Here is a 12027-nt window from a genome sequence, read left to right as displayed (position 1 = left end):
TGTGTAAGGATGGACGAGTATATTGTGTAGGTTCGGTGGATGGTGGAATACCACGGTTATAGGGGTGGGAAGGATAGTGGGCAGGACATTTCTCATTTCAGGGCATGACGAGAGGTAATCGAAACCCTGGCTGAGACTGTAATTCAGTTGCTCCAGTCCCGGATGGTACTGAGTTACAAGGGGAATGCTCCTCTGTGGCCGGACTGTAGGGCTTTGGGAGGTGGTGGGAGACTGGAAAGATAAGGCACAGTAGATTTGTTATTGTGCAACGATAGGAGAATAATTACGGTCAGCGAAGGTTTCAGTGAGACCCTCGATATATTTTGAGAGGGACTGCTCGTCACTGCAGATGCGACGACCACAGGTGGCTAGGCTGTACGGAAGGGACTTCTTGGTATGGAATGGGTGGCAGCTGTCGAAGTGGAGGTATTGCTGGTGGTTAGTAGGTTTGATATGGACAGAGGTACTGATTCAGCCATCTCTGAGGTGAAGGTCGACATCTAGGACGGTGGCTTGTCGGGTTGAGTAGGACCAGGTGAAGTTGTTGTGGTTCTGGAGGACTGTGAATAATAAGTTGAAGGTGTTGGTCTACGAGAGCAAAGATTCTCTCAGTGGGGGCACAGTAAACAGCCACGGATTTTAGGAAGCATGTAGAAGGTGGGAGTGCGTGGAGCGGTAGGGGTAAGTAGAGAGATGGACTCTGGGGAGAGGTTCTGGGATGGGCCTTAGTATTTGAGTAGTGACTGGAGATCCTGCTGGATTACTGGAACGTAAACACTTTTTCCCCACCAATCCGAACCTTGTATCCACAGAAAGAACTGCAGTCCGCCATCTAAAAACTGACCCCGACCTTATAATCGTACGTGGTGACAAAGGCTCCACCAACATTGTTTTGAACCATAAACCCAACCACCAAGGACACCCCCTGTGCCCGGTTTCTGTGCCCCCACTGAGAGAATCTTTACTCTCATAGACCAACACCTTCAACTTATTACCCAGAACCTATCATCCTATATAAAAGGTACCAACCATTTCCTCAAGCGATTCTCCACAGTTCCTGTTCCTTTACCACACGGTACCCTGCTCATCACTATTGACGCCACCTCCCTGTACACTAACATTCCTAATGCCCATGGCCTTACTGCTATTGGACACTGCCTTTCCAGACGCCCTATGGATTGCAAACCAACAACCTCCTTCCTAGTCTCCATGACCAACAGTATCCTCACCCACAATTCCTTCTTCTTTGAAGGCATTACCTACAAACAAATCCGCGGTACGGCTATGGGCACCCACATGGCGCCATCCTATGCTAATCTATTCATGGGCCATCTTGAGGAATCCTTCCTAAAAGCCCAGAATCCTAAACCCCTCACATGGTTCAGATTCATTGATGACATCTTTGCTATCTGGATTGAAGGTGAGGACACCTTATTCACATTCCTCCAGAACCTCAACAACTTCTCCCCCATTTCCTTCACCTGGTCCTACTCAACCCAACAAGCCACCTTCCTAGATGTTAACCTTCACCTCAGAGATGGCTACATCAGTACTTCCATCTGTATCAAACCTCCACTTCGACAGCTACCACATATTCTGCACCCAGAAGTCCCTTCCATACAGCCTATCCATCCATGGTCGTCGCATCTGCAGTGACGAGCAATTCCTCTCAAAATATACCGAGGGTCTCACCGAAGCCTTTGCTGACCATAATTATCCTCCCATCCTTATACAAAAACAAATCTCCTGTGCGTTATCTTTCCAGTCTTCCACCACCTCCCAAAGCCTCATAGTCCGGCCGCAGAGGAGCATTCCCCTCGCAGCCCAGTACCATCCGGGACTGGAACAGCTGAATTACATTCTTCGTCAGGGTTAAGATTACCTTTCATCATGCCCTGAAATGAGAAATATCCTGCCCATCCCTCCTACTGTGGTATTCCGCTGTCCACCAAACCTACACAATATACTCGTCCACCCTTACACAACCCATGCTCCCAAACCCTAACTCATGGTTCATACCCCTGTAATAGACCTAGATGCCAGACCTGTCCCATACATCCTCCTACCACCACCTACTCCCATCCGGTCACTAACATCACCTGTCCAATAGAAGGCAGGGCTACCTGTGAAACCAGTAATGTGATTTAATAGCTAAGCTGCAACCACTGTGCTGCATTCTATGTAGGCATGAAAACCAACAAGCTGTATGTCCGCATGAACGGCCACTGACAAACTGTGGCCACAAAACAAGTGGGCCACCCTGTTGCTGAACATGCTGCCAAACATGATATCCCTCATCTCAATGACAGCTTCACAGCCTGTGCCATATGGATCCTTCCCACCAACACCAGCTTTTCTGAATTGCGCAGTTGGTAACTTTCCCTGCAATACATCCTATGTTCCTTTAACCCTCCTGGCCTCAACCTTCGTTAGTCACTGTCCTCACCCATCCAGCCGCCTCCCTGTTCCCATCCCAGCACTACACAGCCATCATTTCATCACCACACCCAGTCTTTCAATTTCTTTTTATTTCTTTCCTTTCCACTACTTGCCCCCTCCCCCCTCCGCACCTTCTCTCTTGCCCTCCGTCTAAACCGCAACACTTCACTGTCCGCCACTCCCACCATACTATCCTTCCCCCTCAACACCCCAGCCTCCTACTTAGCCCCACCCAGTCGCCACTCCCATCATGCACTGGTGCTGCTGCTCTCAGTGTGGTTTCAGTTGTCTGAGACCTCAGACGTGTGTGAAAGTTGCGTTTGCAATAGTGTGTGTGTTTGGGTGTATGTGTGTCTGTTGCTGACAAAGGCCTTAATGGCCAAAAGCTGTAATTGTGTGAATCGTTTTGTTGTGCTTATCGTGGCTCAGCATCTCCGCTATACTGTAAAGGAAAGTATTGTAAGATGTACATAAGGCAAACAATGCTTCTGTAGAAGAAGTGATGTTTATCAACAAGTTACCACAGCAAGAGGCTTCACATTGTGTGCAATGAGTTGAAACCATTAAAGAAGTCTCTCTTTCTCAGTTGGAACTGTTTGTTTAGGAGGAGGCCACCTATCCTTATCAGGTGTTTAAAAATCTCTAATTCCTTCAATACATGCAGTCTCCACCCTTTCTTTTCTTTACGAAGAATCTCATGTCTTCTACTCTTTTTATGACCTGGCATTAATGAGTGTTCTGCAAACATAGAATTATGGATATTGGTGCCTCTTTTAACCCAACAGGTGTTCTTCATATCCAACGGTTAAACTCCTCCCCATTTGCTCAAAATAAAGCAGAATCATGCATCACATGTAATTCTGTATACACCTGAACTGCGTAAGGAATCATTTGCAGTTTTTAATATTATTGCACAATTTATGGCTGAATGAAAAAAAGGCCATCTTGTGGGATTGGGGGAGGGGGGGGGGGGGCATTGAGTCAAATGCTATAATTTGATTTGCACTAATTTGTTTGTAGAAAATATCAAAACCTATTTTGTCACCTAAGAAAAAAGAAGAGGTAACACCTTTTTTTCTGAAGAAGAAGATACTCATAGTGGTATCAAAATCTGAGTCACACCTAAAAATAAATAAAAATAGGCAACTGATTGGCTGTGTACCTTATTATTTTCAGACTAACAGCCATGTTCAAGGTAGTAGATCATACATTTTTTGACTCATGGGGGAGCATTGCAATAATAATGGAAAACCTGAACTGTCAGACACTTGAAAACGAACGCTAACTCTTTAATGAAAAACTACTTACAAACGACATGGCAGTCTAAGCAGTAAAATGCATACCTGAAAACCGAAAGCTCTTAGGGTCATATCTTAGTCAGATCACAGATTTTTCAGTCTTAGTTTTAACCTACTCTTCACCTCTCAATGAAATGAGAAGTTGCCAAAAACAACATACAGTTCATAGTGCACGTTATTCTGTAGGTACTATTTCCCCAATTAGACAACAGTGGTAAGTTAGGAACACACAATTTGCCAAGAACACTGAAGTCACTCCAAGGGATACTTCAGGCAGAAGCCTTCCATGGGAAGCATTAACAGTTATATATAACAAAGAATGTTATTTTGATGCCGCAGAGATTGTCGTTCGGGTTCCTTTATGTTGAAAAGGTTCGTTGTATCTAATTAGGAACCCCTTCAGTGCGAGGTCACTAGTTCAATTTTTAGCAAGGCTCATTTGAAAGTGCTATGTTAATAGTTATGGCAGGAGGAATATAAGGTGCCGATGAATCGCCATGTGCATTAGGAGGGTGACAGAAAATGAGTGTCCGGGAGGTGCAGAGAGATCATCCTTCTATGGGACATAGATATTATATCCCATAGCACCTTCGACATTCAAGAAATATCAGAACAGATCATTAACTTGCACCACAAACAACAAATGAAGAATAGCATACCACAGTAATCACAAAGGTTCACACCATCAAGATCGAAGGCGAACAGCTTGGGAGTTACAAACTGTGCAGGACATTCAGATAGATATCTAGTCTTAAAGAATGCATATAGAATCATATTGGTGTTATGGAGTGATGAGATTTGAGGAAGTCGTATCCCTGCTGGAGAGCCACATTCAGAGTCTGATCCAGTCCCGGAAAGTATCCTGACACAAGTGGGGCACTTTTGGGTTTCTACTTTGGGAGATTCTGGATTTGAGGGGATGAGGAAGTGGCTCTAGCTATTTGCTTCTGTACCAGGTCGGGAGGGTAGTAGCGGGATGCGAAAGCTGTTTTCAGGTTGTTGGTGTAATGGTTCAAGGATTCCGGACTGGAGCAGATTCGTTTGCCACGAAGACCTAGGCTGTAGGGAAGGGACTGTTTGATGTGGAATGGGTGGCAGCTGTCATAATAGAGGTACTGTTGGTTGTTGGTGGGTTTGATGTGGACGAACGTGTGAAGCTGGCCATTGGACAGATGGAGATCGACGTAAAGGAGAGTGGCATGGGTTTTGGAGTAGGACCAGGTGAATCTGATGGAACCAAAGGAGTTGAGGTTGGAGAGGAAATTCTGGAGTTCTTCTTCACTGTGAGTCTAGATCATGAAGATGTCATCAATAGATCTGTACCAAACTTTGGGTTGGCAGGCCTGGGTAACCAAGAAGGCTTCCTCTAAGTGACCCATGAATAGGTTGGCGTACGAGGGGGCCATCCTGGTAACCATGGCTGTTCCCTTTAATTGTTGGTATGTCTGGCCTCCAAAAGTGAAGAAGTTGTGGGTCAGGATGAAGCTGGCTAAGGTAATGAGGAAAGAGGTTTTAGGTAGGGTGGCAGATGATCAGGATGAAAGGAAGTGCTCCATCGCAGTGAGGCCCTGGATGTGCAGGATATTTGTGTATAAGGAAGTGGCATCAATGGTAACAAGGATGGTTTCTGGGGGTAACAGATTGGGTAAGGATTCCAGGTGTTTGAGAAAGTGGTTGGTGTCTTTGATGAAGGATGGGAGACTGCATGTAATGGGTTGAAGGTCTTGATCTACGTAGGCAGAGATACGTTCTATGGGGGCTTGGTAACCAGCTACAATGGGGCAGCCAGGATGATTGGGTTTGTGAATTTTAGGAAGAAGGTAGGGGTACGGGGTATCGGTGGGGTCAGGAGGTTGATGGAGTCAGGTGAAAGGTTTTGTAGGGGGCCTAAGGTTCTGAGAATTCCTTGAAGCTCTGCCTGGACATCAGGAATGGGATTACCTTGGCAAACTCTGTATGTGGTGTTGTCTGAAAGATGACGCAGTCCCTCAGCCACATACTCCCGACGATCATTCTTCTGGCGGACAAGGGTTCCACGACCGTGGTACTTGTTCGCATTTGCCCTGTAGCACACTAAGCGACCCCCATCCCCCTCTCCCCACCACCGACGGTCTCCCCATGCCACTGACTGTGCATCTGGCAGCCACGGAATTTTGTACAAGGGTATTGTATATGTCGTATTACAACTTAAGAAGGGGGGGGGGGGGGCGAGAATGTAATCTGGCTATAGAATTCTTGTTAGTTCTTCTGATTTGGCCATCTGTTTCTGCTACTTCAACAGTGAGCAACTGTTGCTCTTGAACCCAGCAATTAGTGATAAAGCCTATGGGTACATTCAACAGATAATCCTTCCACAAAAAGATAGTAATGAAATGTAGAAAGTGAGGCAAACAACCAAAACCAAGACACAGTACCTTCTAGACAGAGGAGCATGAAAAAGCTCACTCATAAAGAGTCAAAGGATCTTAGGTCTAGAAGGAAGAAAAGTTCACTGCCAAATGCAACAAGGCCCAAATAAATAAATAAATAATATATTTTAAAACAACAGAAGCAGTAGCTATCAGAGTAGAAATTCGTAAGCCCAACAAAACAGAGGAAAGACTAGAAATGGCATCATTTCCTGTTGAGACAAGAAAGTCAGCCAGGTCAAAAATAGCTGAATGCAAACCACGTAAGTAAAACAATGCTAGCAATTGTGATACCTTCAAACATTATAAATGGTAGACAAATCATTTGTTAAGTTACGGATAATCATAGGAGACAGAATAACAGTCTAATGAGCCAAAACACATGTAACAGTAGTAAGAAACAAATAGTGTAGAAGAATGAAACCAAAGTGAAGAAGAAGCAGGAACAAAAACTGCAAAAATAAGACACAGACAGAAAGAACAACTAATAAATGTGTAAAAGTAGACAATTGAGGGGGAAGTAGATAGTAGGTACACAGTAACTGGAGAAATTAGTAGCTTAATGAGTTATGGGAATGAACCAATTACTCTAGGTCGTGGTCAAGTTAATTGGTGACCTTGAAGCTTAATCTTTAAATAATCCAGTTATGTCCAACCATTTCTTCTTTCTTGCCAGACGAAACTATCTTCTGTACTGGGCTATCAATCTGCCACTACCTGGCAGAAAGAAGTTGTTTGTTTCTTTGTGTGTTTGTATTTGTTGGCACTTTAATTTTGAAGTTTCCCATCTTTATAGCTAGGTAGATAAAGAATATGACTGACACTGATTGACAGTTTTTTGTAGATTTTCAAAGATATTTTTGCTTAATGTTTAGAAACTGTATTGTCTACTGTGTATATTTGGAACTTTGTTCGAGGGGTGCTTTCAAATTTATTCTTCTCCTAATTTAATTGCATCTATGTTTCAGAGGAACCAACACTTCATTATCCATTTTTCTACCGTCCAATGTATCCTATACTGGAAGATGGTTGGACAGCATTCCGACCAGAAACTGAATTTTCAAAACTTGTTACAACTTTGTCTGAAGAATGGCGCATCAGTTATATAAACAAAGATTTTAATGTAAGTTCATTGAAGATTTGGGAGAGACAGTTGCTTTGTACATCACAAATCTATTTCTGTCTGTAGATTACAGGACAATCTGTTCGCATAATGATCTTCTTTTATCTGTCAATCTTTCTCCACTTTGATCCCATCAGATTATTAGATTCATGATTTAATGTTCGTTTTTCTTTCATAGTGCAATATGTTTTCATTTGCTTTATTGATGAAACTTTAGTTTGTCTGATATTTTATTTTGTGCTATTTTTGCAATTAATTTTGTTTTGAAGCCATGCTGTATAAGAAGAAATAAGTCAGAAATATTGGTGAAAACTAGACCAGTGAGACTTTCATACTCCCACTTCCATTACATTGAGTATAATAAGTGTTACCATCATACCATTGCTCCTCATTTCACCTCAGAGTTGAGGTTAACAAGATTACAAGTCTTGCTTTAGTCCTATAAGTATTGAAAAGCAACAAGAATTTTTCTTGCATAACGTACATGACTGTAAGAGAAGGGAAAGGTGGAATAGTGTTAAATTACCTATACTGCTATTACATTCCAGGAAGGGGAATGAGGAATGTAAATTCAGCGCTGTATGTAGATATTACTAGTGATCCGGCCTGGCTACACACAGCTAGTGTATTTTGTGTGTGGACTGCTGCATAGAGTTATGAATAAAATTCAGAGAATAGTGGTAAGTAATGGAATGTAATCACTTTTACATAACTTAGCCAATGTAACCAGTGTATGGAAGGAAAATGTTGTGGAGGTGTTATTGTTATGTACTCCATATCGAACTGGCATTTGGAGTGACATCTCATGGCAACAGTGAGAGCTCATTGAGATGTAAGTAATATGTTTACAACCAATGTAAATACTGTGTATGAATCATGAGCGTATGTGTAAGTGAGTCATTTTAAATATGAATCTGAGGCTGGTTGAGGTGGCACAAATAACAGAGAAAATAATAAAAAATACACGTGGGCTAAATGTGCAGCTCGTGTTGCAGCACACCTCTTGTGACGTGTTTTTCTTGAAGCATAAAACAATAAAGCTCTGCACATCTTGGATTTATATGTTTTTTTGCTATGCAATTGTTGTCAAATGATTGCAGGGAAACTATTGGTTAAAAATATTTGATTATTTAAATTGTAAGTGTCACATCATAGGATGATGTGGTAATCTCCACATCATTGAGAGGTGAATGCTAGCTTAAATGATATGATGAAGAGAAAAAGTGACCCCTCCGGGATTCATTCTTATAACGTTCCATCTTTGAACCAGACGATTCACTGCTGGAGCACCCCACCAACTGCGAGTTAGAATATACTTTCTGCTCTGTCAAGCCATTGCTGCTAGGGCTATGGCACTTGCTCCCTAGGTGGCAGTGGCATTGTTTTCACAACTTAAGTTTACTTCATCAAAATTCAGGCAATGTGTCCATAATATTTATAAATTACATTCTTTTTGAATTAGTGTACCTACTAGTCAAAACAAGATCAAAATCCCTACAGTAGTTCCTGAGATTGGCCTGCACATAGAGATGGCTGTGAGAGGGTACTTAAATTTATATGTAGAGAGATTTAGAAAAACTTAAATTTTATGGTGTTGATTGTGTTACTGGTTTTGACTCATGTTAGCAAATGAATAAAAAAAATGGCATTCACTATTTCAAGCAAAGAACTAAGGAGAAAAAAAAGCACGAATAGCACTTTCTGCACATGGTGCAAGTTGTATATCTAATCCTATTAGAAAAGCAGGAGCAGAATGCATTTTCAGTAATATTCTCCAAATAATTATTGTTTCTCTTCTAACAGTTTCTATCATTGACTAGGGAGAAAACCGCAATATAATAATACCTATACAAAAAATGAAAAATATGTACAGTGATTGTAGTAAATCATTAGTAGGCAAATAAGTAAGGCATAATGTTTCAAATTTTTGTGTGTACCTTCGAAGGGAAATTTGCATTTGAAATAACATCTTTGTGAGCTTCTAAAACTGCAAAATCCTTGGATCATTGACAATATCAGAAGCAAGGAAATCTACATGTTAACGGTTACAATGTTTATGGAAGGATAGGTTATTACTCACAAGTAGATAGATCACTGAAGTGTGTAATTAGAGGGCTAACAAGCATACAAAACCAATTCTCCCCGCCCCCTCCCCTTGGCCCTCCCTCCCCCCTCCCCCCTCCTCCCCTTCGCTACTCTTCCCCTCTCCCCCTCCTCCCCCTCCTCCCCTCCTCCCCACCCCCTCCTCTCACTCTCCCCCTCCTCCCCACCCCCTCCTCTCACTCTCCCCCTCCCCCCCTCCCTCCCTTCCTCACGCACTCACACACATTATTTATAAGAGCCTCTTGTTATACTGATTATTGAGGAAGATTCATTTATTTGCAGATTTGCCCAACGTATCCTAGTGCAGTTGTAGTGCCAAAAACCATTGATGATGAAACTATTGCTATAGCAGCCAGTTTCCGTGATGGTGGGCGTTTTCCAGTATTAAGCTACAGGCATGAAGGTGGGGTAAGTATCAGTGCCTTAAGATTTTATTTTGATTGCTTTACAGGTAACATATAGCTGTTAAGTGAAATTCAGTATGTGCTTATACTGAGATATAACATGCTGTATATGTTAATTACTGTATTTAAAATAGAAAGAAACTTCCACATGGGGAAAAATATATTAAAAACAAAGATTCCAAGACTTACCAAGCGGGAAAGCACCGGCAGACAGGCACATGAACAAAACACACAAACACTCACACAGAATTACTAGCTTTCGCAACCGATGGTTGCTTCTTCAGGAAGGAGAGGGAAAGACGAAAGGATGTGGGTTTTAAGGGAGAGGGTAAGGAGTCATTCCAATCCCGGGAGCGGAAAGACTTCCCTTAGGGGAAAAAAAGGACAGGTGTACACTCGCGCGCACACACACACACACACACACACACACACACACACACACACACACACACATATCCATCCGCACATACACAGCGTATGTGCGGATGGATGTGTGTGTGTGTGTGTGTGTGTGTGTGTGTGTGTGTGTGTGTGTGTGTGTGTGTGTGTGTGCGCGCGCGTGTGTGTACACCTGTCCTTTTTTTCCCCTAAGGGAAGTCTTTCCGCTCCCGGGATTGGAATGACTCCTTACCCTCTCCCTTAAAACCCACATCCTTTCGTCTTTCCCTCTCCTTCTTTAATTACTGTATTTACACACAAAAATTATATGATCATTTTTAGAACTGTTTTGGGGATATTAGTTAAAGGTGATTTATTTTTATTCTTGATAGTTGATTAGAATTTTTAAAAGGTCTTAAATTATTCTTGATCATTTTACTCCCTGAAGCTCAATGTCCAGGTTTGAGCAAGTTAGCACAGTGGTTGTCACACTGGACTTGCTTTCAGGAGGATGATGGTTGAAATCCCATGATTTCTGTAAATCACTTATGGCAATGCAGAGACAGTTCCTTTGAAAAGGGCACAGCCAATTTCCTGCCCCAATTTGAGCTCATGCTGCTTCTCTAATGACCTTGTTGTCAATGTTACATTAAACTCTTAATGTTCCTCCCCTCCTTTTCAGCTTCCATGCAGTGTTCATTTAATTGACAGTATACCGAGAACACACTGGTGCTTGTATGAAAAACCACATTGTTCATATTAAATCACAGCTATACACTCAAATAATAATGAAAAAATGTTAAATTTCAAGGAAGTATGGATCATCCCTAATCTCTGCCATGAAAATGTAATCTTCCTCTCCAACTCACCTACTTATGACCATGGGGCATTGAAGATTTTGCTTAAGGTGCGTATATGTGAATTTTAGGCATGCTGCTGTTACATAAAATCTTGGTGGTATTGTTCGTTTAGTATACCAGTAAAATTCTGGTGAATATGGTTGTCCTTCAGTATGGCTATGTCCTCTGATAGTACTAGATCTTTTCTAGTCACTATCTCATTTGTTTTGTAATGATTTCTTGATTGGGATTGTGGAATCTTGAGTATGAGATCTATCATGTTTCTGACTGTCCATGGTAATTGCTTCTTTCACTAACTTATTAGCCATTTCATTCCCATGAAGACCACAGTGCCCTTCTACCCACACAAAAATAACTTCATTGTTCCTCTCTTAGATGTGTACCACTTACTGAATGGTTTATTTGTACATCAAGGAGTTGTTATGGCATTGCTATGGTATTTCAATAAAGCATTGTTGCTGAAGAGTCCAAGTGTTTAATTGTTTTCAGATCAACAGTTTGAGAAGCATGTTTCAGCACCAACAAGATTACTGAAAATGCTATGGTCACATTTGATCTTTCTTTGATCATTTTAAATCCTCCTGCATCTCCTGTAGTGGGGTCTATGTCTGCAAAGGTATTGCCCATAGCACAGGATGGTAATAATTAATCTTCTGCTACTTGACCCAGTGGAGGTTGAAAACCATTTACCATATGGGTACCCAGCTTTATGAGAATGATGATCAGTCTATGTGCTGCAGGGTTTGCATTGTTAATAATTTTAGAGTGATGGCTTGCCTTTAGACATCGATACTGGTATGGTGACTACGGTTGAAACACAGGCGTAAGCATGCATTACAGTTGCAGAGAGTCAATGTAGGTCTGAATAAGGTGAGTGGTGCTTTACTTGTAAAGCTGTTTTATCAAAACAACGGAAATAGTGGTGCTGCTCTTCATGAGTATCGACGCACATTGCTCGTGAGGTTACTTGAATACTCCTTAACACATTTGGAGAAAACCAAATCATTGGCCAAT

At 42.0% G+C, this 12027-nt stretch overlaps 1 protein-coding gene across 2 annotated transcripts in view; it reads left to right on the top strand.

The window, feature by feature from the left end:
• LOC126334967 (myotubularin-related protein 9) overlaps positions 1–12027 on the top strand; it is a 113461-nt gene that overhangs the window by 22636 nt on the left and 78798 nt on the right. For both annotated transcript variants that reach the window (XM_049997752.1, XM_049997751.1), the window contains exons 4-5: positions 7114–7268; positions 9654–9779. In XM_049997752.1, coding sequence (XP_049853709.1) covers positions 7114–7268; positions 9654–9779 — 281 coding nt within the window. The remainder of the gene's footprint in view (positions 1–7113; positions 7269–9653; positions 9780–12027) is intronic.

Source organism: Schistocerca gregaria, chromosome 2 (assembly GCF_023897955.1).
Source record: "Schistocerca gregaria isolate iqSchGreg1 chromosome 2, iqSchGreg1.2, whole genome shotgun sequence".
Classification (NCBI taxonomy): domain Eukaryota; kingdom Metazoa; phylum Arthropoda; class Insecta; order Orthoptera; family Acrididae; genus Schistocerca; species Schistocerca gregaria.
This window is presented reverse-complemented; position numbering and strand designations above follow the sequence as displayed.